Source organism: Leptidea sinapis, chromosome 39 (genome assembly GCF_905404315.1).
Source record: "Leptidea sinapis chromosome 39, ilLepSina1.1, whole genome shotgun sequence".
Lineage (NCBI taxonomy): Eukaryota > Metazoa > Arthropoda > Insecta > Lepidoptera > Pieridae > Leptidea > Leptidea sinapis.
Window position 1 is genome coordinate 1,493,026 of NC_066303.1, and position 25,461 is coordinate 1,518,486.

General features: G+C 35.7%; 1 protein-coding gene across 3 annotated transcripts in view; it reads left to right on the forward strand.

Moving 5' to 3' along the window:
* The first annotated feature begins 7,498 nt into the window (after positions 1-7,498).
* The window catches only part of LOC126976117 (deubiquitinase DESI2), a 32,764-nt gene continuing 14,801 nt past the window's right edge, over positions 7,499-25,461 (forward strand). The window contains exons 1-2 of one of the 3 annotated variants that reach the window (XM_050824311.1): positions 7,499-7,761; positions 8,758-8,912. In XM_050824311.1, the coding sequence (XP_050680268.1) occupies positions 8,784-8,912 (129 nt within the window). In that variant the 5' untranslated portion in view covers positions 7,499-7,761; positions 8,758-8,783. Of the gene's footprint in view, positions 7,762-7,892; positions 8,033-8,757; positions 8,913-25,461 lie in introns of those variants that run through there. The other 2 variants (XM_050824312.1, XM_050824310.1) reach the window with 2 other exon arrangements.

The following is a 25,461-nucleotide window of genomic DNA, read 5'->3' on the forward strand; positions in this document are numbered from 1 at the left end:
ATGACGTTGACAGTTGTGAGTTGACACTTACAGTTTTTTTTTTTGGAGTTTATGGCCTGGTATCTAGACCTTTAGGCCAAGTCTTGGGTATTTTTATTAGGTATATTATAATAATAATAATAATAATAATAATATATTTATTTGCAAAAAACATAGTATACAATGGTGTTTAAATTTAAATAAATAATAAGAGCTTACATGTTTTGCCAGCACTATTCCTAGCATGCAAATATTTAAACACAATGAATATAATCAGAATTTCATTTCCATAAAGTCCTTAATACTATAAAAATTATAATCATTTAGCCAACTATATAGCTTATTCTTGAATAATCTAGAATTTAAATTTTTTATGCTACTCGGTAACTTATTATAAATACGAACACAATTACATACACAACTTTTATTATATTTGGTAATTTTTGGAACATCATGAAGAACGAGTCTTTGTGGATCACGTCGTTTCCGCGGATTTAGATCATTAGCTGATTTAAACAATTCTTTATTTTTTTTTACAAACATACATATCTCGAAGATGTAAAGCGACGGCAAAGGTAACAATCCTAGTTTTTTAAATATGGGTTGACACGATTGCTCAGGATGCATCCCGTACATTGCCCTAATACACTTTTTTTGAGCAATAAATGCTCTCTTGATATCTGTGCTGTGTCCCCATAATATAAGCCCGTAGCGCAGTACCGATTCTACATTTGCGTGATAAGTCATTATAGCAGTTTTTAAGCTTGTTACTCTTTTGACTTGCTTAAGCGCATATACGAACTTATTTATTCTCTTACATATATTATCTACTTGCTCTTTCCAATTGAAGTTCTCATCTATTATTACTCCTAGAAACTTTGTATGTGCTTCTTCTTTAATTGTCGTTATTTTTAGTTGTATATTGTATTTACGATTATAACATTTATTGAAATTGATATATACGGATTTATTAAGATTTATTTTCAAATTATTTATATTAAGCCATTGTATTAATTTATTTATAGTGTTATTAATTTCAATCTCATGATTATTGATACAGTTATTATTTTTTTCAGACGCTACAACGATTGTGATATCATCAGCAAATAACACACATTGATGTTTGGTTATGTTAATAATATCATTTATATATAATAAGAATAGGATAGGGCCCAGCACACTTCCTTGTGGAACGCCACATTTATTGTGCTTGTATTCGGACAAGAAAGGGACCATATCTCCATTGTCATCTATCTTATCAATAACGACACATTGTTGCCTGTTGCTAAGATATGATGCTATCCACTGAAGTGTAGGACCCCTGATACCGATTAATTCAAGCTTATCTAGTAGCAGATTGTGGGAGACTAAGTCGAAGGCTTTCGAGATATCAAAAAATAGTGCAGTAGTTAGATTGCTATTGTTGATACTTGTAACTATAGACTTTACAAGAGTGAATACCGCTAATGAAGTGGACTTATTTTTTTGAAAGCCAAACTGTTCGTTGCTAATTATATGAAATTTTTCGCAATATTCGCTTAATCTTCTGTACATGCACTTTTCATATATCTTAGACAATATGGGTATCAAAGTTATTGGACGATAGTTATTAATATTACATTTTTCACCTTTTTTAAATAATGGCTTAACCAATGAATATTTCAGGGCGTCAGGAAAAGTGCCCGTCTCAAACGATGTATTTATTAAATGTGTTAAAATGGCAGTTAATTGATTAGCACACTCTTTAATAATTTTGGTGTTGATTTGGTTATAATTTCCCAACTGTATTTTTGATGAATTTATATAGAGGCACGTAATAGGATCTATTTTTCAACATATCACTCAGGCGGCGGGAGGGATCTTGCACTGTCAATTGATTTTGCACTATTTCACTAATTTCACTGACAAGAATCAATCTGTCAAACGAAAAGCACTCACATTTAAATATGAAATGTTCGATATCACCAACAGAATTATTGCAGAAGGTGCAGTAGCTACTCTCCACTATGCCCAACCGAGCCAGGTGGGCCGGGACGGTGGAGTGACCAAAACGCAGTCTGTTTATAGTCGTAATAAAGTCCCGATTGGCCATTTTCAATTTGTTATACCATGGTGCCACAGGTAAGTTTGCTTGAATATTTCCATACCATTTACCCTTCTGTTCTTGGTCTTGTTTCCAAAATTCGACCCATAAACTATTGACCTGGTTGTCAATAGATTGATAGCAGTCGGTCAAAGGTACTTTTACTATGGAGCTAACATCCAACATGTTGGTTCCATCACGTGCAATCTTATCTACTGTCTCATTTCCTGTTATGCCCCTATGTGATGGAATCCACATGAAAGAGACCTTTATGCCCTTTTGTGCATAACTAAATAACAATTTTTTTATATTATACAATATATAGTTTTTTTTAAAGTCAAATCTGAGATTGGTTAAACTTTGGACCATACTTAAACTGTCTGTTAAAATTAAAAAATTATTAAAACTATTTATACGTGCAATCCACTTCAGGGCCTCGAGGGCCGCATATACCTCTGCAGTGAAAACACTGCACTTAGGGTCCAGAAGAAAACTTTGACCAAACTTGGATTGGGGATCATAAACAGCACTGCGCACAAAGAGCTCACTTTTGCTACCATCTGTATACAAAGTATAGTAGTTATTGTTGGAAAGAAAACTTAATAATTCACAATTATTAAAAATTTTTTTGTAACAATATTGGTCTCAAATATAATAGAGGAATATGGGTATGAGTAGCATGTCCACTTTGATTGTTTAATTACATTTTTAAAATCTTCATTCATTTGCAGTACAATGAGAGGTAGAACTGGGAAATAACCTTGTAAAAGATCACCTCCCGAAGTCTGCTGAGCCAAGCATTGTACAGGAAAAGGTACTATTTTTTTGAGAACATTATCATTACCAGATAACAGCTTTAGTAAATATCTTTCTATTAGCAGAAGTCTTCTAAGACACAGTGGCATTATTTTGGTTTCAACTTCCATAGCTCGTATGGGAGTTGAACACATAGCCCCAGAAATAATTCGCAGAGCTTTGTTTTGAATTATGTCTAGTTTTTTTACACAACTACTATTTGAATAGGCTTAACAACTGTAGTCGAAGTGGCTTCTGACTATAGATTTATATAGCATACTTAAAACTTTGGGGTCTGCACCCCAAGTCACACCAGCTAAACATCTTATAATATTTAAGCCCTTAAGAGAATTAGTTATAATGTGATTGATGTGTAAATCAAAACAAAGTTTGTTATCAATGACAACACCCAGGAATTTATGATTAGGTACAACTGAAATTGAATGATTATTGTAGAGTATGCCATTAGAGGGAAAGTCTTTACTAAAAATCATGGCCTTGCTTTTGTTGGGGTTAATCTGTAGAGCCAACCTGTCATTATAATATATGCACAATTGATCTAAAGCATTATTTATACTATTTACAGCTCTATCAACATTATGGTCTGTACAATATAGTACAAGATCATCTGCAAATTGTAAAATATTTACACCTTCTATATTTACAAAATTAAGAATTTGACTTGTATATACATTGTACAGCAATGGAGATAATGTAGCCCCCTGCATTGTACCTTTGGAGACCCTTCTTGGACCATGGAGAATATTATTATGCCTTACATACAAAATTCTATCTGTTAAAAAATTAAATAACCAATGGCAAAGTATGCCTGGTATACCAATGTCAGAAAGAACTTGAACTAAAATGCCAGGGTCTACATTATCAAACGCACCTTGAACATCCAGAAAAACACAAACACTGGACTTATTATCTTTTTTGGCATATTTCAGATCTGACAAGAGAGAGATGAAGCTGTCAGCACAACTTCGGCCTCTCCGGAAGCCATATTGAACATGTGGAATGATGTTGTTCACCTCTACATAATACTCAAGACGCATCTTTATCATGTTTTCATTAAGCTTCCCAACACAAGATGACAATGATATGGGACGATATGAGTTAGGATCTTCAGGTGGCTTGTCAAGCTTAAGTAGAGGGATTACACACTGTGTTTTCCAAGATTTAGGAATTTTCTTTAAGTGCCAAAGAGCATTAAGATTAGCTAATAGTTTCTTTTGAACGGACTCATTTAGGTTTTTGATCAAAATGTATGGACAATCATCTAAACCAGGGGTTGTGTTTCGTCTGGATTGTAAACTTGTACAAAACTCACTCCAAGTAAAGGGTTCTATGAGGAAACTGGACTTCTGAAGGCTATTATTAATTTGAAAATAACTTTCTAGATTATCAATAACCCTACATCCATTTTGGGATAATTTTTCTAAGAGAGGGACAACAAATTCGTCATTATATGTTCTGTTATTGCATTTTATTCGTTTAAATAACTTGATGTATTTCCAAATAATACTAACAGGTGTAGTTCTGTTAAAATTATTACAGATGTTCGCCCAACCATTGCGCTTATGTTCTGAAATAGTCTTTTTCTTAACAGCATCAATTCTTTTGTAATTAATGTAATTATCAATGGTTGGGTCCCTTCTGTACAGTTTTAAAGCTTCATAAGTTTTAATAACACTCTGTTCACATGTGTTACTCCACCAAGGTGCTGGAGGTTTACAACGATAGTTATTTGCTTTGACAAACTTTGGCACAGTATCCCTCTTAAGTGTATCAAGCCTTTTGATAAATTCGTCATATAACTGTAATGGATTCTCATTATTAACTTCAAAATTATAAAAAGCAGTTATCGACAGCTCATTGTATTTCGTCCAGTCTGTCTTGTTGTATAAGAATTTTTCAATGGGAGGATTAATTTGGTATCTATCAACGGACAATAAAACACGAGTAAGCATAGGAAAATGATAGCTCCCCATACAATCATCATGCACCCACCATTCGCATAGTGGAGTGATTGGAGCACTACAAAAGCTGACATCAATAGCGGATGGATTTCGGTTAGGATAATTCATAGTAGTGAAGCTACCATTGTTAAGGACACATAGATCAAATTCATCAATTAAATCGTATAACTGATGACCCCGACTTTTCGTGGTCATACACCCAAATGCCACATGGTGAGCGTTGAAATCTCCAGCCACATATATTGGTTTAGGCAAATCTCTAATTATATCACGCAGTTTACTTATTCTGAAGTTACCATTCGAGGGAGGGCAGTATACACATAAAATCGTTAATTGGTTACCACTTACATATAATGATAATGCCACAGTCTGAATGTCTTGGTAAAATCTGGTTTGAATAATATTATATTTAAAATGTGGTTTAATCAAAATTGCTACTCCACCATGCTCATTTCGGGCGTTATGATAGTGGGAATTATATCCTGAAATTTTAAAATGTTGATTGTCTTTCAGCCAGGTTTCATTGAGTAAACAGATATCAACATTTTGTTCAGCTAAAAATTTAGACAATAAGGGTTTTTTCCTATGTATACTTTGAATATTGTACTGAGCTATACATAACTGCTGTATGTTCTGTACTGTACTGTCCATTAATGTGACAAATTTTTTAAAAGTAAGTCTTTAATGAACAGTGTAGTCACAGGTTCATTATCTGTTTTATTACCCAATTCAACTAAAGTTTGGACCATTGCCATCAGAATATTCTTATTGTTTGCAATTTGAGCCTTAAGTTGAGTTTGGTTCAAGTTAGGTTCAGGTACTGTTTTTTTTACATTATTTACATTTTTATTTAATTTATATACATTTTGGCTTGATGGTAGAGTTTTAACAATGTTGCTCGAATGTGCAGGTAAAGACGGAAAATCAGATGACTTAATTGTATTAGCCACAGAGGCATAAGTAATGTTACCCTTTTTTTCAAGTATTTTCTTCATTTTAATTGGGCAAGATTTGGAAATGGCCAGGTGAAGGCCACTACAATTGACACAACACAAGTTCTCTTTTTTATCGCAGTCTCTGAAATTATGCTCCCCAGCACATATTGAGCAACGCTGTTTACCATTGCAAATTTTCGCAGGATGGTTGAACTTGAAGCACCGGAAGCATTGCTGCAACGGCGGGACATATTCAAACACCCGGAACGAAAATAGGTCATATTGGATGTTGTCGGGCAGAACATTTGATAAGAAAGTTATACTGACAGTCTCAAGACCTACAGTACTTTGACCGACTTTTTTCATGATTTTCTCACTGAAATAATTTCATAGATCGAAGACAGTTTCGTATATAAATCTTTGTTCGAAATGTTGGTAGGCACATATCGGATAATTCCAGTTTTTTCTATCTGCGCTGCAGGAATATGCGCCTTCAAGTTGTGCTTTGTTAAAAAGTCAGTATTTGTTATGAAATTATTTGCAGTGTTGTATTGTTTGAAAACAACCGCAATTTTGTTGGCATTGACTCTATGTAAAGCTACCTTTCACCTCTGAAGTAAAAATATGATTTAAGTAAACTGGGCTTTTATTTCCAAGTTTAACTTGTTGGTCCTGGCTTTCAACAAAAACCTTGAAGTCTGTATTTGTACAGTGTTCAGGATAAAGTCTCAGATAACCTGGCTTAAAAAACGGAGTAAAGTCATCCTCACCGCCGCCTTCTTCAGGTCCACATTCCTTCGCACCTCTTTTTCGAACAATTTTGGTTCGTTTCGGCGTTCCACCTGGGTCCTCCGGTTCATTCATTTTAATAATTAACAAAATGTACAATTATTTACACTGACTAAAATAAGTTTTGGTAATATTAACACAATATATTTTAACGAATAACAGTAAAACTAATTAAATCGACCGCCACGTTTGGAGTTCCCGCCAAGAATCTGACACTTACAGTTAGCAATCATGTCATGATGCACTCGCTCTCTATTTTATGTTTTCCCAAACAAACAATAGGTACTACGAGAATTTTTGATACAAAAAAAAAATATAATACATAATAAAATACTTATTCATTTTTTCTTAAACACAGATCATACATTTGAATAGGTAATTAAAAAATCAGACAAATGTGTTATGATAAATTTTTTAATACATAAAAAAGAACACATAAAATCAAAAAAAAAAAAACACTTTCCAACTGAGCTAGGTCATTAAATAAGTAAATAAAAATTCACAGAAATGTTGAAAAAGTTTTACGTTTTAATTAAAAAAAAATAATGAATAAATGTACGAATAAATATAATTTATTCGTCCAGCACCTGTACAAATAGTCACTTCGTATAACTAATACTCTAATTACTCACCACTTCCTAAATAAAGTTTTCTAATAAAACTGTTATTCTTATAAGAATTCCAATCATAGCATTCATGACAAATAATTTATTCTAAGAAAATATTAATTTATTCTATATTGATTAAACTCGAGGAACAAAGTATCAGATTCTCTCATAAATGCTCAAGTATTGTGTCATATATAATTATTGCAAATAAATTATGCAAATCAAATCGCATCTAATCAAAAATGATGCATGAAAAAAAATAACGTCAAAATTTTAGTTCGTAATAATTCGTTTTCTCTTTTACAATGAACGTAGTGTTTAAATTCTCTTTGATGTTTGTTTCATCGAGTGAATGACAAAAGTGCGTGATGTTTTTGATTCGATATCCTTTTTAGAAATTGAAATCCCTGGCGTGAATGATATAGTTCTTTTCAGCCCTAATTATTTTATAATTAATTTTTATTTAAGCATCACATAATATATAATATGCTTGGGTTATACTAATTACTAACTTTGTAGAAAGTGAATTGTTTGCTTGTGAAATTTAAAGGATTCGGTTATTCACTCACGACAATACACACGATACTGTGGTAAGTACTTTTTATTTACTGCTGGCGAATCATTATTCAGTTTAAGTATGTAAGTTTATAACGTAGGCAATTCATCGATTACTCTTTCAGTCATATGCTTGATATTTGGCTAATAGCCTATTGTTTGATTTGCATACAATTCGAACTCGGAGTGCTATGTTTATGTAGACATTTATATTTAGTTATTGTTACGTATAACGGTGTCCTGTTTTGTGCACATAATATGGAAAAAACACCTTTACTTAGTCATGAATACGATAGTGATGGTGAGGTTAGTATTTATGTTTAGTTGCACAATTTAACTATTGTCAATATTATGATGTGTGTTACTTGCAAAGGTGTAGTATAAATAACTTACATTATTTGAAATAACAAAATTTATTCAGAATATTTACACAGAAATTCTTTATTTTTTCATGACATTTTTGTCATTTTGATCTAAGTATATTTTATATGCATGCACACTCTTTCTGAATAATATGATTGTTGCAGAATACTATGTCTCTTTGACAGACTACTTTTGTTTTTTAAAATATGCATGTATATTCAAAATAACAATTTATATATTACTGTCTCCTTTCTCAAAATAATGCTTGGTCAGAAGTATGTTATTAAGTATCATTACTTAATAACATAATAATGTATCATTATTTTGGAACATATAGTATGATTGTTGCATCCAAATTCTATCAAATCTTCTGATAAATTGCTGTAATTGGGAATAGAATGATGATAACCAACCTATTATGTATAGTTTGAATAATAAAATAAACTACTTTAAATTTTTTTTCAAGATATTATATTATTTGAGAAATATTAGTGCATTTGTTTAATAATTTTTTTACATTTGAGAATGAAGCCTTTTGAATTAAACAGGAATGTAAATTATAGTCCTCTTGTAAAATCAATGACTTGTATGCTATTTTCTGAGTAAAATATAAGAATATATCTTAACCATGTGAATAACTGACAGATATGTTTCCAATGTATTCACAGTTGTCTGTTAAGAAGTATGTGTAGAAATGAAGAGAAGCGAAGTCTGTCCTGGCCGCTCTGATGGCGTGCCCAGGGAACGATTGGCTAATGATACAGATCCATTGATAAAAGCACCCATATTAATTGAAGACAACACCGACAATAATTCAAATTTCGTAAGGCCAAGAACATATATTTTATGAACAGCTTGTTTGCATGCTTTTAGTGCTCAACACAATTGTAGATACTTAGTAGTTAGAAAGTAGTTATGTACTCACATGTATTTTAAATTTTAACTGTAACTAGCCTAGTTAAAAATCTCAGACAATATGGTTGAGATTTTATGAGTGGTAATGCCATGCTGCACGGACACAACCAAATAAGTACCGTTCCCCCACTTAAAACCAATATGAAATAGAGCTGTAATTTGCTAGTTCTGTGGGCTTTTTGGTGGCCTACCTTGAACAATAAGATCTATCTGTACTCTCCCTGCGTGTAGACTGCAATGAACATTTGCGAATCTACGAATACCTGTATAGGTTCCATAGCAGTACCTAATATGGGGGCTGACCATTTCCTTGAGCATATCAAAATGGCTACAGATTCCGTGTTGAATATCCCACTACAGAGTATGTAATTCTTGGCGATTTTAATGACCACAGTATGGCTAAGCTCATATGCCACCAATCATGCGGAGCGATCAGTTTTTTTTTTTTTTTTTATGAAAATAAGGGACAAGACGAGCAGGACGTTCAGCTGATGGTAATTGATACGCCCTGCCCGTTACAATGCAGTGCCGCTCAGGATTCTTGAAACCCCCAAAAATTCTGAGCGGCACTACAACTGCGCTCGTCACCTTGAGACAACATGTTAAGTCTCATTTGCCCAGTAATTTCACTAGCTACGGCGCCCTTCAGACCGAAACACAGTAATGCTTCACATTACTGCTCACGGCAGAAATAGGCGCCATTGTGGTACCCATAATCTAGCCGGCATCCTGTGCAAAGGAGCCTCCCACTGGTTTTAGCATATTGACAACTGGTTATTGCGCCGACGTGAAAACCAGATGTGGAAGATTATTCAAATTCAAATATTTTTATTCAAAATACGATTTAAAATCACTTATTGAACCTCAAAAACTACCACCCATTCAAAAGAGACTGCCTCAAATCTGAGAAGAATGGGTGCAAGAAACTCAGCGGGCTTTTTTTTAATATAAAATACGCATTACAATTTGATATTGAACAATAAACATTTATAATTAAAAGAGCCTGAGGGTGTTCGCTTTATTCCCAGTCCGTGGTATTATTAAGAAAATAATTTATGCTATATTTATGCCGAGTGGTAGGCATAACAAGTTCATGTTTGTTCCTCATGTTAACATTATGAATGTCACAGTTTCTAGAAAATTCCTCAATGTGCTTATGAACATACAGAATACAGAAGAAGTTTGTATCTTTAAATTTTTCTCTTAATGATTCTTTATGACCTAGGTTATAAATCGCGTTATAATCGCCCTCTTCTGCAGCACAAATATTGTATTAATATCGGCCGCACTGCTCCATAACAATATACTATAGGACATAATACTATGAAAATAACTAAAGTTTACTAATCTCGCCATATCTATGTCAGTTAACCATCTAATTTTCTTAACCGCATATGTTGCAGAACTAAGCTTATTCGCCAATCCTTCAATATGGGGGCCCCACTGCAATTTGGACACCTATATTTTTACACCTTCACATGATGTTATTAAAGATGCATAGTAAATGTAGGATTTACAATATTGTAATTATTACTGTATCATAATAATAAAGCTAATATTATATTGCCATATTATAAATTATAAACAAACACCATTATAAATTTTAATATTAATGAGGTCCATATCTTATCACTCCATTAGTCCAACGCGTAATTGACTAATTTTGTTAAATTGATTGAAATTAGTCTTTACTATAATTATTGATGTTTGATATTTTCATCTTATCTGCCCATATTTTTTAATAATGAAATGCATACTAAAGCTTGTGATGTCACTAGATAGTAAATAAAATATATGTAAACAACACTTACTAATTTTACTATTTACCACCACTTTTGGTGGGTGGCTTTAGTGAGAAGTGGAAAGAATTGCATTAATTTTCTAGTGAATTAGCAAGAGTAGAGCTGATTTATTAATTTATCTATTTAATATATGGGCCTATCAACAAGATACATATTTTTTTTTCTTTATTTATTTAGGGGCTTTTATATGTATGTACATGTCAGCCCCATTATAATCTAAGCATCATCATATCATAATCATTAAAAAGACAAAAGAAAAACAAAATTCCTAACTTAATAAACTTAAAAAAAAAGTTAATAAAACCAAAAGCAAGTTATATCTATAGTGTTCAAACAATAAGACTTATGGATTCAAACAGACTTATGGCATCCTTAGATGCAGGGCGATACAGATACATAATTTTACATTTAGAAAGTCAGATTATGTTTATAACTATTAAAGGAGATGCAATTGATTTACTGCTAATAGAAGCTTTTTTTTTTATCAAACCAGACTCCTATTTTTTATTAAAGCTAGCTAAATACTGAATTTAATATTTTTCATACAAATTGTCAACAAGTGCCGGAAGAAAATCGTCCATCCACAAGCCATCAAGTACTCTCTTGAGAAGGTCGCGAGTGTAGAGTGGGATAAAATGAACCTTGTCTATTTAACCCTAGAATACTTAAGTTTGTGTGTTTACTACTAAAAACTGGCTCTATGATCGAGACTAGGAATAAGCTTCCTTGAGCGGTGTTTCCAGGATGATACAATATGAGCACCTTCAAAAAATAAAACCTTTCTAAAAAGCTGGCAACACTCATGTGATTCCTCTGGTGTTGCAAGTTAATATGGGCGGCGGTGAACCCGGACGCTCGTTTAACCTCGTGTTACATAAAATAAATTAATAGATTAAAAATTAACTTACTAATTTACACTAAAAAATATTAGGGAAATGGTTGACCCTAAAGTCCATCCTTGCAACTTCCCGCCAATTCCCTACCTAAACGCAGCAAATTGTACTTATCACGATTTCTAATATAATTTGTGGTAATTTAAGGAAAGAGTTAGCTGTTCAATGTTTTTGCTCGCTCGTTATAAAAGAACATAGAACTATACATATATTAAATATATATATACATATATTAAAGTTCGGAGTAATTAAAAAAATTATTCCTAAAATCATGTCTGATAAAAGTATATTAATACACAATTTTTTTAAATTACAAACGGCAATAACTTTTGAATGAATGAACCGATTTTCACGCGGTTGGTGGCATTTGATACAGGTTTATGAGCTTCATAAGGAATATTTGAGTTTCAATTGATTGAACTCGTAATTTCGAAGTAATACCGAAAAAAAATCTTTGTTCGGTTTTCATTCGTCAACGATAACTCATGAACGAATCAACTGATTTTGACGGGCCTGGTGGCGATCGACGTGGTTTTTTGATGTTAAGATCGTTTTTGGAATCGATCGGTAAAGCGGTTTAAAAGTTATTCTAAAAAACATATTGAATTATCGTAGATTTTTTGAGATTTTTTAAAGTCTATCGGTCCGAATTGCATTCAAAATTTTGTCAAGCCCTTTCGATTGTCGGCAACTGCGATGGAATCGGTCGAGCCGTTCGATAGTTATAAGAGGTCTACATACATCCATACACACACATACACAACCAAAGTATTATTATTCAATAAAAAGTAGATTAAATTTCCTCTCGTTCAGTATATAAATATAAAGTCTATATACTAAACATCTCTTCACAAAACGGTTATGAATGTATGTACGGTCACTAACGCGTGCAATCTCTGTTCATCGTCAATTTCGTGGGTGTCGTTCTGCAGGAATATCTCAAATTATTTCTATGAAACATGTAAATTTCAGATTTGTAAAAAGAAAGAAAAAATAAATAAGATTTTTTCCCCGATTATCTATAAATAAATAAATATAACTGTTTCTAAACTTTTGTTGAAAGAAAGGTCTGTGTAAAATAAAATAAAGCTACAAATAAAATGATTTGCACTTATTATAATAGATTGTTTCACTAGCTTGTAGATATATATACCTTTGACGATACATTGCAGCAAGGTGTATGGCGAATTCTTTCATTGCATGATATATTTTATGCTACGCGTCCTATCAAAAAATTATCACAGCGAATTTTTAAGATACGCGCGCACACCGTCACGCATATTCGACACCAGGGTGACGTCAGGATGTTAGCAGTTCAACTAGACCATTTGTATCATACTTCAGCTACGAATGAATTACAAGAGGCTTTCTTGTAATTCATATGTCTACTGAACCACAACCAATAGACGAGAATAAAATAAATTCCATTTATCTGCTCTTACACGAAATTACTGCATCGTCACTGCAAAATATAGTCCAACGCGACGAACTGACAAGAACGACTGCAGGAAGGCAACTAAAGTCTAAAATTACTTATTTTGGTAAATAGGTAAATATTCCTTGAAATTGGGATAATGATTAAGGTGTATGCACACTAGACCGAACCACTCAAGAGCGAATAATAAATAGGCATGCACGTGGATTGTGCTTATGTTTTTCACATACAAATAAACAGAATAAGGAACTACATAACATTACACAGTTTCACGCCTGTATCCCTAAAGGGTTAGGCAGAGGTGTATTTTTTCCACCCACGGTTCGCCCAATTTGTTTAATTCCCACGTAATAGGGATCGAGCATTCACATTTCTAAACTCCGGGCTGCTATTACATTATACACGCACACTTTTTTTTCATATCGCTGGTAGGTATAATGTTTCAATAGTTGCGGTCTCCTCGATTCGTAACCCGTGTCTTTTGGCATTGATTCAACATAGTCATTTGCAGCCACGAGCTCTATACGGAAAGAGGTCGCCACTCAACACACACAGGAGTTCAATGCTGCCGACACACACTTGACCGCAGTGCTACTTGTTTTTGTAGGTAACCTTTTAACGAATAGTTTGAGTGCCTAAATAATATATTCATTCATTATTGTATACTAGCTGACCCGGCTAACATTGTTTTGCCATATACTACCCGGTTACTATACGACTTGGACCTGACTTCGATGACGTGACGGTGTGCAAAACAAGCACCACTAGGATATTATTATTAAATAAACAATGATTTTTTTCCAGTATTATAAATTGATGTAAAGGTGTTTTGTTGTGATGCTGATTATTATTATTATTATTATTATTGTAATTATGAAAAATCAATGAAAAAGTCTGGGTTAAGTACAAAAAGTATTAATTTTGCCGACAGAACTATTATAGCGACACAACAACAGAAACTACACAACTATTAACAACAAAAGGCAAAACGAAGCAATGTAATGTTCAAAACCAAAGCACGATAATATATAAATATATAAACGTCAAACCGTACTGACGCAACAGGACGAGAGCGAGAGGGTGAAAGGGAAAATGGAGGAGGCTTCATGTTTCAACGAGGTCCAGAGATTGTGTGACGTGGCCGTGTAGTACATAATATGTATATCAGATCCGTTACCGACACCCGAGTACGATCAATAAAGCCTCTTTAATTATAATTCCTAAACGAATGTGTACAGTTTATTGAGCCATAAAATACGGACATTATCAAGAAATAATGCCTGTTTGGTCGTAAACATGACAAGTGCTTTGTGAATTATTACTTCTTGATACATATACTAGCTGACCCGACAGACGTTGTTCTGTATATAATAAATAAAATAATGTTTTTATATGAATTTGACAATAATATATGATAACATCAAAATTTATTTCATAAAATATGCACCCTGCTGTCGTAATGAAATTGTTTCACAGCAGAACTGTCAAACCGTGCGTCAATAAATTCTCTCATAGAAATTATGTATGGACACATCAAAGGAAAAACAAATTTGTTGTTTTTATATAATTTTGCAGCATTTTCCTATTTATTCACCTTTTAAACCTTCTCTGGAGTTCCACAAATAATTCAAGACCTAAATTTGCCAAATCGGTCCAGCCGTTCTCGAGTTTTAGCGAGACTAACGAACAGCAGTTCATTTTTATATAGATAACAGTCTAATATTGCGGTATGTGTTATTAATTAACAGTCGCGCACTGGTCCCATATTAATAATTTAAAAGGGAGTGTAAGAAATAAATTAAATAAAATTAATATAACTATCAAAAAATAACACAATTTCTAATCTTGCTTTCGCATTAAATATCAAAGTCAAATAAACTTTATTCAAATAGGCTTGCCTTAAACTAACCGCTTTTAATAATATTGACACACCTTTTACACAAATTATCTTGCCCCAAGTTGAGCATATATAGCCTGTGTTATGTGTTACAAGACAATGATATATTTAATACAATATACTTACTTAAACATACATAAATTCATTTGAACATCCATGGCTCGGAAACAAACATCAATATTCATCATATAAATGCTTGCACCTACCGGGATTCGAACCCGGGACCTCTAGCTTAGTAGGTAGGATCGCTAACCACTCGGCTATACAGGTCGTCGCTTTTGATTCGTTATAATTATTAATATTAACAAGAAGTCGGTACATATTGAAGGCTACGATGACTAGATACTATAACTACACAGTATTTTTGCTGTAGTAGTAACAATAATTTTTTTATTTATTTACACAGCAAGGAAATGATTTTTCAATTCTTCTTCAATCTAACCCTGTGCGGTGCTTCAGGAACGATACGAAATGGGTACCTTCAAAAAGCGCGTACACCGTCCTTAAAGGCCGGCAACGCTCCTGTGATTCCTCTGGTGTTGCAAGAGATTGTGGGCGGCGGTGATCACTTAACAACAGGTGACCCGTCCGCTCGTTTGTCCTCCTATTCCATAAAAAAAAATATAAGTACAAACGTAAACCCATTCGGGTTTAACCGTGTACTATGATAATGTAACGTCTAATGTTATAGATAATTAATTAAGAGAAAATTAAAATATACTATAAACTACATAATACCAGTACTTCAGACTAATAACAATATAACTTCAAAAATTTATTAGAATTATTAACATTAAAAACTTATTACAATTTTACAAACTTATTATTATTACAAACTAACAAACCTAGTTCTTACCACATATTTATTTATATGACGTACTTATGCGTTTGCGTCTTATTGTTCACTATTGAGGGTAGTTCTGTTACGACTAATAAATCTGACAAAATTTACTTGGCGATGACGTCGTATGAGTGTCGTGATAGAACCCAGGTAATCCCGATTAAAGATATTATTTATAATGTAAAAGTAATAATATACAGAGCTCCCAAATAAATAATGAGCATACAGATCTTCGCTAATGGGCGTATTCCCGGAAACACCCGAATCATTCAATCGTAAGAGCCCTAAACAATGTACTTGCATTTTGCACCTTGTACGAAAGAAATAAGGAGTCAAATCATGTGTTCACAATACGAAAACAAATCGGGCGGTCGGCTGTGGTAGCCGGTCAGTCAGTCGTCTTTGAGTATTGCTACCGACTGCACGTGTTCTATGTAGGATTATATAGAGCTCCTATTACACACCCCTCTTGTTATTATTATTGTAATATAATTATGCAAAAGTAATGCATTTTACCACTCTATATAGATATCGTCTCACGACGGTCGGGAAATACGACCGTTGCCGAAAAGTGGCGAAGATCTGTATGCGCATTATTAATTTGGGAGCTCTGTATATTGTTTAATGTGACCAGTCCTTGACACGTACCTATGCATATTTTCAAGTGAATTGGACGTCTTGCACAGCGTGAGAATCAACTTTTAAGATTCCGTTACATACTGTAAAAAGAAGTTCTTATCTGCACATAAGAACTGAATGTTATGCGGTTGACAGTAAAGATTAAAAATATAATTTAAGGCTGGGGACCGAGTCAATGGCCTTGAGGAATCGAGCGGCGTCAGGTTACCTCTCTTAATTCATAATTAGAAGCATTTTTAATTTATTACAAACCTAATACAATTTTTGTTACAAATCTAACAAAACTATGTTATGTTAATTAATATTGGTGTATAATTAATAAATTTTCGTAAATTTTTTATCTAGATTGAATGATTAGCATGGCTCCAACTGTAAAATTTAGGGTTGGTTTTGTGATATTTTTTCGCACTGTCAATAACAAATAATAATAATCATAAACAATATATTATGTTTTTAAAGTGATAACCCTCACTTCTAGGATTAATACACAAATAAAATTTTATGAACGATGCGGGACTCGAACCCACGACCCCCGGCGTTTCGTGCCAGTGCTCTTACGAACTGAGCCAACCGTTCGAGTAACGTATCGCTATAAAATCTTGTTTGCTTTGTTCAACTCTCAGGTATAATAATTATCATATTTTATCAATAATAATAATCATATTTTATTTTGCAACAATCCCACGTGTAAGGGAGGACTCCCGCGTTACAATACATAGATGTAGGCGATTCTACTATAAAGCGCACAAGAAAGCCATTAAACAGTAGCACTTAGCTATCAATATTAGTCAAGTTCAAATATTTTTATTCAAAATAGGATTTAAAATCACTTTTTGAACGTCAAAAACTACCACCCATTCAAAAGAGACTGCCTCCGACCTGAGAAGAATGGGCGCAAGAAACTCAGCGGGCTTTTATTTTTTAATGTAAAATATGGATTACAATGTGATATCGTACAATAAACATTTATAATTAAAGAGCATGAGGGTGTTCGCTTTATTCCCAGTCCGTGGTGTCATTAAGAAAATCGTTTATGCTATAATAATCTTTCCCTTAGTCGTCTTGCATACGTTAATATGCTGACAGTACAGGCTCAATGATTCGTCATTTTTATTTAGCTCCTGAACAAAATAGTTTCAATTAATTTAACAGCGACTGTACCTATTAATTCAAAGCGTTTGTGTTGAATTGCCTTGATATCACAAATATTATACTAAATGGTAATTATATACGAACGTACTTGGGTCCTTGAACAATAATTATAAGAATAGAAGTTTTGACACGCAGGGCTAGGGCCGGATTTAAACTTAATGCCGCCCCTGGGCACCGGAAAAAAATCCGCCCAATACTGGAATTTTACTTAAGCTTATAGTTTATATATTTTAATTTTCAATTGAATTATTAATTAAAAAAAATTATTAATTAACAGAATTAATCAATCTTGATAAGACTAAAAAAATTTTTTTTTACCCTCAAAATTTTGCCGCCCTGGGCACTTGCCCCAACTGCCCCTAGTGTAAACTCACCGCTGCGCAGGGCTTTTATTATGTTAAGGGCATACATTTCATATTTATTAAAGCCAAAAAGTACATAAGTGTTTTTTTTTCCTTTTTGCAATAATATAAATTAACAAAGTTTAAGTTTTGGTTATAATTCATTAAGAGTCCTCAAACTAAAAGACTATGTAAATCGTCCCCGCCCATTAACAAAAATGAAATAGATCTTGGCAAGATGTTATTTTTTTTACAATGGCGACGTTGACCAAATGCTTCGGGTTCTCATTGTATGTTACGTTTAACTTAAAACTAATATACAAATGATTTAAGTTTTCTTTTGTGTTAATTCCGCCAATATTTGTTTTTAAACAATTCGACACGTGTTTCGCCTCTACACTAGGCATCCTCAGGACGTGTTGTCTCGCCAAAATCTGGCACGAGACTAATGTGTAATGTCTTAATGCGGAATTAACACTAAAGAAAACTTAAATCATTTGTATAATAATTATGGATTTCCGCAAAGTAACACCTAATTCAATAAATTTTCTTGAAACTAATATCTCGTTGACGTATTGTTATACATAGCTATACATAGATATAGCTAAGGAATTCCTTAAAAATAAGAATTTATTACTAAAGGCTTAAAGTAGCAAAAAATATTCTTTTACGAAATGAATTACCTATTTTGAAACCTACTATTATTTTTTCATCTTTTCGTTATCTACTATATTTTTGCGGGTAATAATTTTAGAACTACCATTTTTGACCGACAAAGAGTTGGCACCTTAGACGTAGCCCATATAATATGTTTGCCCATAGTCCATATAATATGTTTGCCCATATTCCATTTAATTTAATATTGCGTTGTTTATGATTGTAAAATTATAGACATCGAGAAAATTTATTGAATTTAGAGTAATTTTGCGGAAATCAATAATTCTTCATATGTTTTAAGTTCAAGTTTGATTGAGTAATTAAAAGATTAGAGGAATTTACACTTATGAATACTGAAAACATTTGGATATAGAAATATTTAAAAAAAAAAATATTGAAGTAGGCGTGACTTTGCGGAAATCCATAATTATACAAATGATTTGAGTTTTCTTTAGTGTTAATTCCGCCAATATTTGCCTTTAAACAAATCGACACGTGTTTCGCCTACATCGCCTCTCTAAAGTAGACTGAGAGTCTCGTGCCAGATTTTGTCGAGACAACACGTCCTGAGGATGCCTCGTGTAGAGGCGAAACACGTGTCGAATTGTTTAAAGACAAATATTGGCGGAATTAACACTAAAGAAAACTCAAATCATTTGTATATCCTACTAATATTATAAATGTGAAGGTTTGTATGTCTGGATGTATGTTTGAACTTCTTTAACGCAAAATCTACTGAATAGATTTTGATGAAACTTTACAATAATATAGTTTACACACCAGAATAACAAATAGGCTGTAATTTATAAAACTATAGTGTGAATTATACAAAATATAAAAGAAGTGTGATTGTTACTAATGAATACAACTAGCGCCATCTCTTATCAACTAGTATAGGTCAGCTAGTATAGACAAATACTTAAGTATGTTAGCAAGTATTTGAGAGGTTTGTATACTATATTAGGTGTTTTTAATTCAGTGGAGTAATGTCCTCGCTCTGGTTAATACGAGACTATCTTAATCCTACTTTAATTGTTATCTGTCGACATCAGTCTACAACCGCCACGCCAAACAACTCAACTGGTCAACTATGAATTGCGTAATCTAAACTCGTGTAAGTACTATTCTTTACTGACTGATCACAGAACACAGAAAGATAATAATAATACATTTATTTGCAAAAACACATAGTATACATTGTTGTTAAAATATGTCTTGCTAGCACTATTCCTAGCATGCAAATATTAATTAACTTAATACAATGAATATCAGAATTTCGTATTCATGAATTCCTTCTAATATATAAAATTGTCGTGTCATGGTGTTAAACTTTGAACTCCTCCGAAACGGCTTCACCGATTCTCATGAAATTTTGAGTGCATATTGGGTAGGTCTGAGAATCGGACAACATCTGTGTATATCTTTTTCATCCCCCTAAATGATAAGGGTGGTCCACACGATTTTTTTTTATTTTTTTATTTGATTTTTTTTTATATTTATTTGATTATGATTCAGCATTAAAAAATACATACAACTTCAAATTTTCACCAATCTACGATCAACAGTTACTTTTGTATCGCGATTTTAATATCGGCAATACAACGTTTGCTGGGTCAGCTAGTAACACTATAAAGATTATAAGCATTTAGCCAACTACATACTTGGCTTATTCTTAAATTATCTAGAATTTAAATTTTTAATGCTACTCGGTAACTTATTATAAACACGAACAGAATTACATATTCAACTTTTATTATATTTAGTAATTTTGGGAACATCATGTAGAACGAGTCTTTATCCATCACGTCGGTTCCGCGGATTTAGATCATGAGCTGAAAGTAGAAGTAGTATCGCGTAATTCACACATACAAACATTATATAGCTCATAATACACATATTAAATTCGGACTTCTAATTGGCCTAGCCAATAAGCGCCAAAATAAAATACAGAATATAAGTTAGTCTGAAAACATATATTAGTGTATTAGTTAATAGTGCCAAAGGTTACTAGCGTATGTGTTTCACCCTCGCTGATGTTACCCAGTCTAGCTCCTTACAGAAAAATAAACCTTATACGTATGTATCAACGTCGCAGGTCGCATGTAATGTTTGCTGCGAATAGAACAGAACTTTTAGTATTAAAATTTGAAATTTCATAAGTGTTTAAAAACTACTTTTAAAACTAATTTTCAATATAATATATTAATCAACTTTTCACTAAATCAATTAAATTTCACACAGCACTAATGTTGCACTTCGGCATAATAAGCATTTCGGTGACGCGAACTCACGCAACTTATATGAAAATAATTTTGTTCTATGATATTAAAACAGTCGAGGATATTTGTATGTAAATATTCAACTAATACTTCCTCGTATCGGTTCAGAAATACAGCGGCCGGCAGTTGATTCAGAGGGATAGGGAACGAGACAAGCAGGACGTTCAGCTGATGGTACTGTTATTGATACGCCCTGCCCATTACAATGCACTGCCGCTCAGGATTCTTGAAAAATCCAAAAATTCTCAGCGGCATTAAAATTGACACATTAGATGTTAAGTCTTTTTTGGAATTTGCCCAGTAATTTCACTAGCATTTCACTTACTCATTACTGCTTCACGGCAGAAATAGGCGCCGTTTTGGTATCCATAATCTAGCCGGTATCCTATATCTTATGCAAAGGAGCCTCCCACTGGTAAACTGATCAGTGTGCAGGCAAGAGTTTCTTGCGAGATGCCAGACTATAACCTGCGTAAAATTTTGCATTTTGACGTGATGCCCGGTGATGACTTCTAATATTAATTTCTAATATCTTAGATTATTTACACGCCTAGATACGCCTCTTGCTGCTGGACAACCGATGAAAACAGGCAAGGTTTATTACTTTAATGTTCGTGACAAGCTACGTTACAATCGCGATTTGTATGTCACTTTGTGTTAGTGTGCATGCATTGCTCAAAATAGAGGTTAACAGTCAACCTATCTTTTTATCGAAGATTTCACAGCTGTCACAGTCTTTTTAGACGTTTAAATGATCTAAAACTAAAATATTAATATGTATGGCATTGATAATAACGTTCGGGAATGTGTCCTTGGGGCCTGAATTATGACGACGACTGTACTATGTTTATCAGCGCGACCCATTAATGTCGGTAGTTATGTAAAACTTCCTAATTATTATTGCCTTCAATTTATTGATTTCTGTAGCATGTGGCATTGATAATTGGTTTTGGTTGGTGCTATGTGTTGTTTTTTAGATAATATTTTATGAGTCACTGTATATTTAGATGTGTTCACGTATTTAGATGCATTGTAGTATTAGTATTAATATAATAAGAGCTTAGGTTTTTTTATTAAATGAAAATAAGGGAAGAGACGAGCAGGACGTTCAGCTGATGGTAATTGATACGCGCTACCCATTACAATGCAGTGACAGTAACGCTCAGGATTCTTGTTAAACTCAAAAATTCTGAGCGGCACTACTATGCCCTGTACTTTCTCCGGGGCGTAAAAAGAATAGGCGAGTCCCAGGCCCGTGGGTGTCGTAAGAGGCGACTAAGGGCTTTTTAGAAGTGGGAGAGTCACGCTGCCGTCTTATGACGTCAGCACAATCGGGCCAGACTCGTCCGGGTTAATTACCACACTCGCACAGAATACCGGCGTGAAGTAGCGGCCTAGTGCCGCTATGTTTCGCATAGGTTAGTGTCGAGGACCGGAGGCCATCCCTTCCCCCCCCCCCCACAAATTATGAGAGCGGTCCGTAAAAAGATATTACCCCAGGAGGGTACCAGCTCTACCAGAGCCGGAGAATCCCTCCCCGAGCACTCTCGCTCGGGCCGCCCTTCGTATTCTGGGGTGGGCACAGAACCGCGCATGACCGAGGACAAACGAGGCAGTAACACCACGGCACCCCGCTCCACGCTCAACGTGGACTTTTGCAATATCAGGGGAATTCACTCCAATTTAATCGCCGTCCACCACCACCTTGAGACGGCGCAGCCGGCCTTGTGTTGCCTTACGGAGACGCAGATATCTCGACCTAGCGATACGTCATATTTAACGTACCCCGGGTACAAAATTGAGCACAACTTTTTGCCTCATGCCGGGGTATGTGTGTACGTTAGGGAGGATATCTGCTGTCGCCGTCTCGGCAATTTTGAGGGTAGGGACCTGTCTACTCTCTGGCTCCGCGTAGATTTAGACGACCGCGTCCGTATCTATGCGTGTGTCTACAGGTCGCATAGTGGTAACGCAGAAACCGATCATCTCATGGGCTGCGTTCAAGCTGCAATTGACGTCGTGCTTGCACAGATCCCCTCCGCTGAAATCGTGGTCTTGGGTGATTTCAACGGGCACAATGCCGAATGGCTTGGATCACGTACCACAGACTACGCAGGGCGATCTGTGCATAATTTTGCATTGGCGTATGGTCTGTCCCAATTGGTTGAGTCGCCAACGCGGCTCCCGGATGTGGATAGCCACATGCCGTCCTTATTAGATCTTCTGCTGACTACACATCCCGATGGTTACCAGGTCTTTGTCGACGCCCCTCTTGGAACGTCCGACCATTGCCTGGTCAGGAGTGTAGTGCCTATCCGACGCCAACGTCGCAGACCACCAGCGACCCGCCGCGTTTGGCACTACAAGTCAGCAGATTGGGATAGGATGCGTTACTTTTTTGCATCCTACCCTTGGGGCAAGGTTTGTTTCTCTTCGGGTGATCCTAGTGCCTGCGCCATTGCAGTAGGCGATGTGATACTGCAGGGCATGGATATTTTTATACCAAGCTCTGTAGTACCGATCGGTGGCAAATCACAGCCCTGGTTCGATGCGTCAGTTAAAGCAGCATCTGACTGCAAAAAACAGGCGTATCGAACTTGGGTTGCGGCGCTGGGCACAAAGGATCCGAACTGCAAAGTTCTTAAGAGGAAATATAACCGTGCCTCCAGATTTTTTAAGCGGCAAATCGCCCGTGCGAAGTCTAAGCACGTCGTCAAAATCGGCGAGCAGCTTTCCAGTTACCCGACCGGAACACGCAAGTTCTGGTCGTTGTCGAAAGCTGCTCTTGGTAACTTCAACCAGCCGTCCATGCCGCCGTTGCACATGAGGAATGACACCCTGGCCCATACGGCAAAAGAGAAAGCCGAGCTCCTGTGCGCTCTTTTCGCCTCCAACTCGACTCTTGACGACAACGGAAAAACACCGCCGACCATCCCGCTGTGTCAGAGCTCTATGCCTGAAGTACAGTTCAGACAGAAAACTGTTAGGCGAGCTCTGTTTTCGTTGGACGTCAGGAAGTCGAGCGGGCCGGATGGCATTTCTCCAATCGTGCTTAGAACGTGTGCCCCTGAGTTGACGCCGGTGCTAACGCGTTTATTCCGGCACTCTTATTCCAAAGGCGTAGTCCCTGACTCATGGAAGTCAGCCCTTGTCCATCCGATCCAAAAAAAGGAGACAGTTCGGATCCGGCGAACTACAGGCCTATTGCTATCACCTCCCTGCTCTCCAAAATCATGGAGAGCATAATTAGCCACCAGCTTTTAGTATACCTAGAGGGTCACCAGTTGATTAACGACCGACAGTACGGGTTTCGCCATGGACGGTCGGCAGGTGATCTTCTGGTATACCTAACACATAGATGGGCGGCGGCTATTGAAAGCAAGGGGGAAGGCCTGGCAGTTAGCCTGGATATAGCGAAGGCCTTTGATCGTGTATGGCACAAGGCGCTCCTCTCAAAACTTCCATCATTTGGGCTTCCCGAGAGCTTGTGCAAGTGGACCTCCAGCTTCCTCACTGGGCGTAGCATACAGGTCGTTGTCGACGGATATTGCTCGAACCTGAAGCCCGTGAATGCTGGAGTGCCCCAAGGCTGTGTGCTATCTCCTACGTTGTTTCTTCTGCATATCAATGATATGTTGGACACCTCCAACATGCATTGCTATGCAGATGACAGCACTGGTGATGCCGTATACACGGGCCATGCAGGTCTCTCTCGGGAAATCGTCTACCAGTGCCGGGAGAAACTTGTGTCTTCTATCGAGTCCTCTCTCGAGAAGGTCGCGGAATGGGGTAAATTGAACCTTGTCCAATTTAACCCCCAGAAGACTCAAGTTTGCGCGTTTACCACTAAAAAAACCCCATTTGTTGTATCACCGCTCTTCGAGAACACTTCTCTTAAAGCCGCGCCTAGTATCGGAATACTGGGTCTCGAAATCTCGAGCGATTGCCAATTCCGTGGCCATCTGGAGGGCATAGCCAAATTGGCTTCGAAGAAGCTGGGCGTCATCAATAGAGCACGGCAATACTTCAAGCCGGCCCACATTCTAGCGCTCTACAAAGCGCAGATCCGGCCACACATGGAGTATTGCTGTCATCTCTGGTCTGGTGCACCCCAGTATCTGCTCGATCCATTTGACCGCGTGCAACGTAGAGCAGCTCGAATTGTCGGGGACTCAGTGCTCTGTGAACGGCTGGATCACTTGGCGTTGCGTAGAGACGTCGCTTCATTGTGTGTCTTCTACCGCATTTATCACGGTGAGTGTTCCGAAGAGCTGTTTAACCTGATTCCTGCCGCCGAATTTCACCATCGCACGACACGCCACAAGTTAGGATATCATCCCCACCATCTGGATGTGTGGCGGTCCTCCACAGTGCGGTTTTCAAGAAGCTTTCTCCCTCGTACTACAAAGCTGTGGAATGAGCTTCCTTGTGCGGTGTTTCGGGGACGATACGACATGGGTACCTTCAAAAAAAGCGCGTACACTTTCCTTAAAGGCCGGCAACGCTCTTGTGATTCCTCTG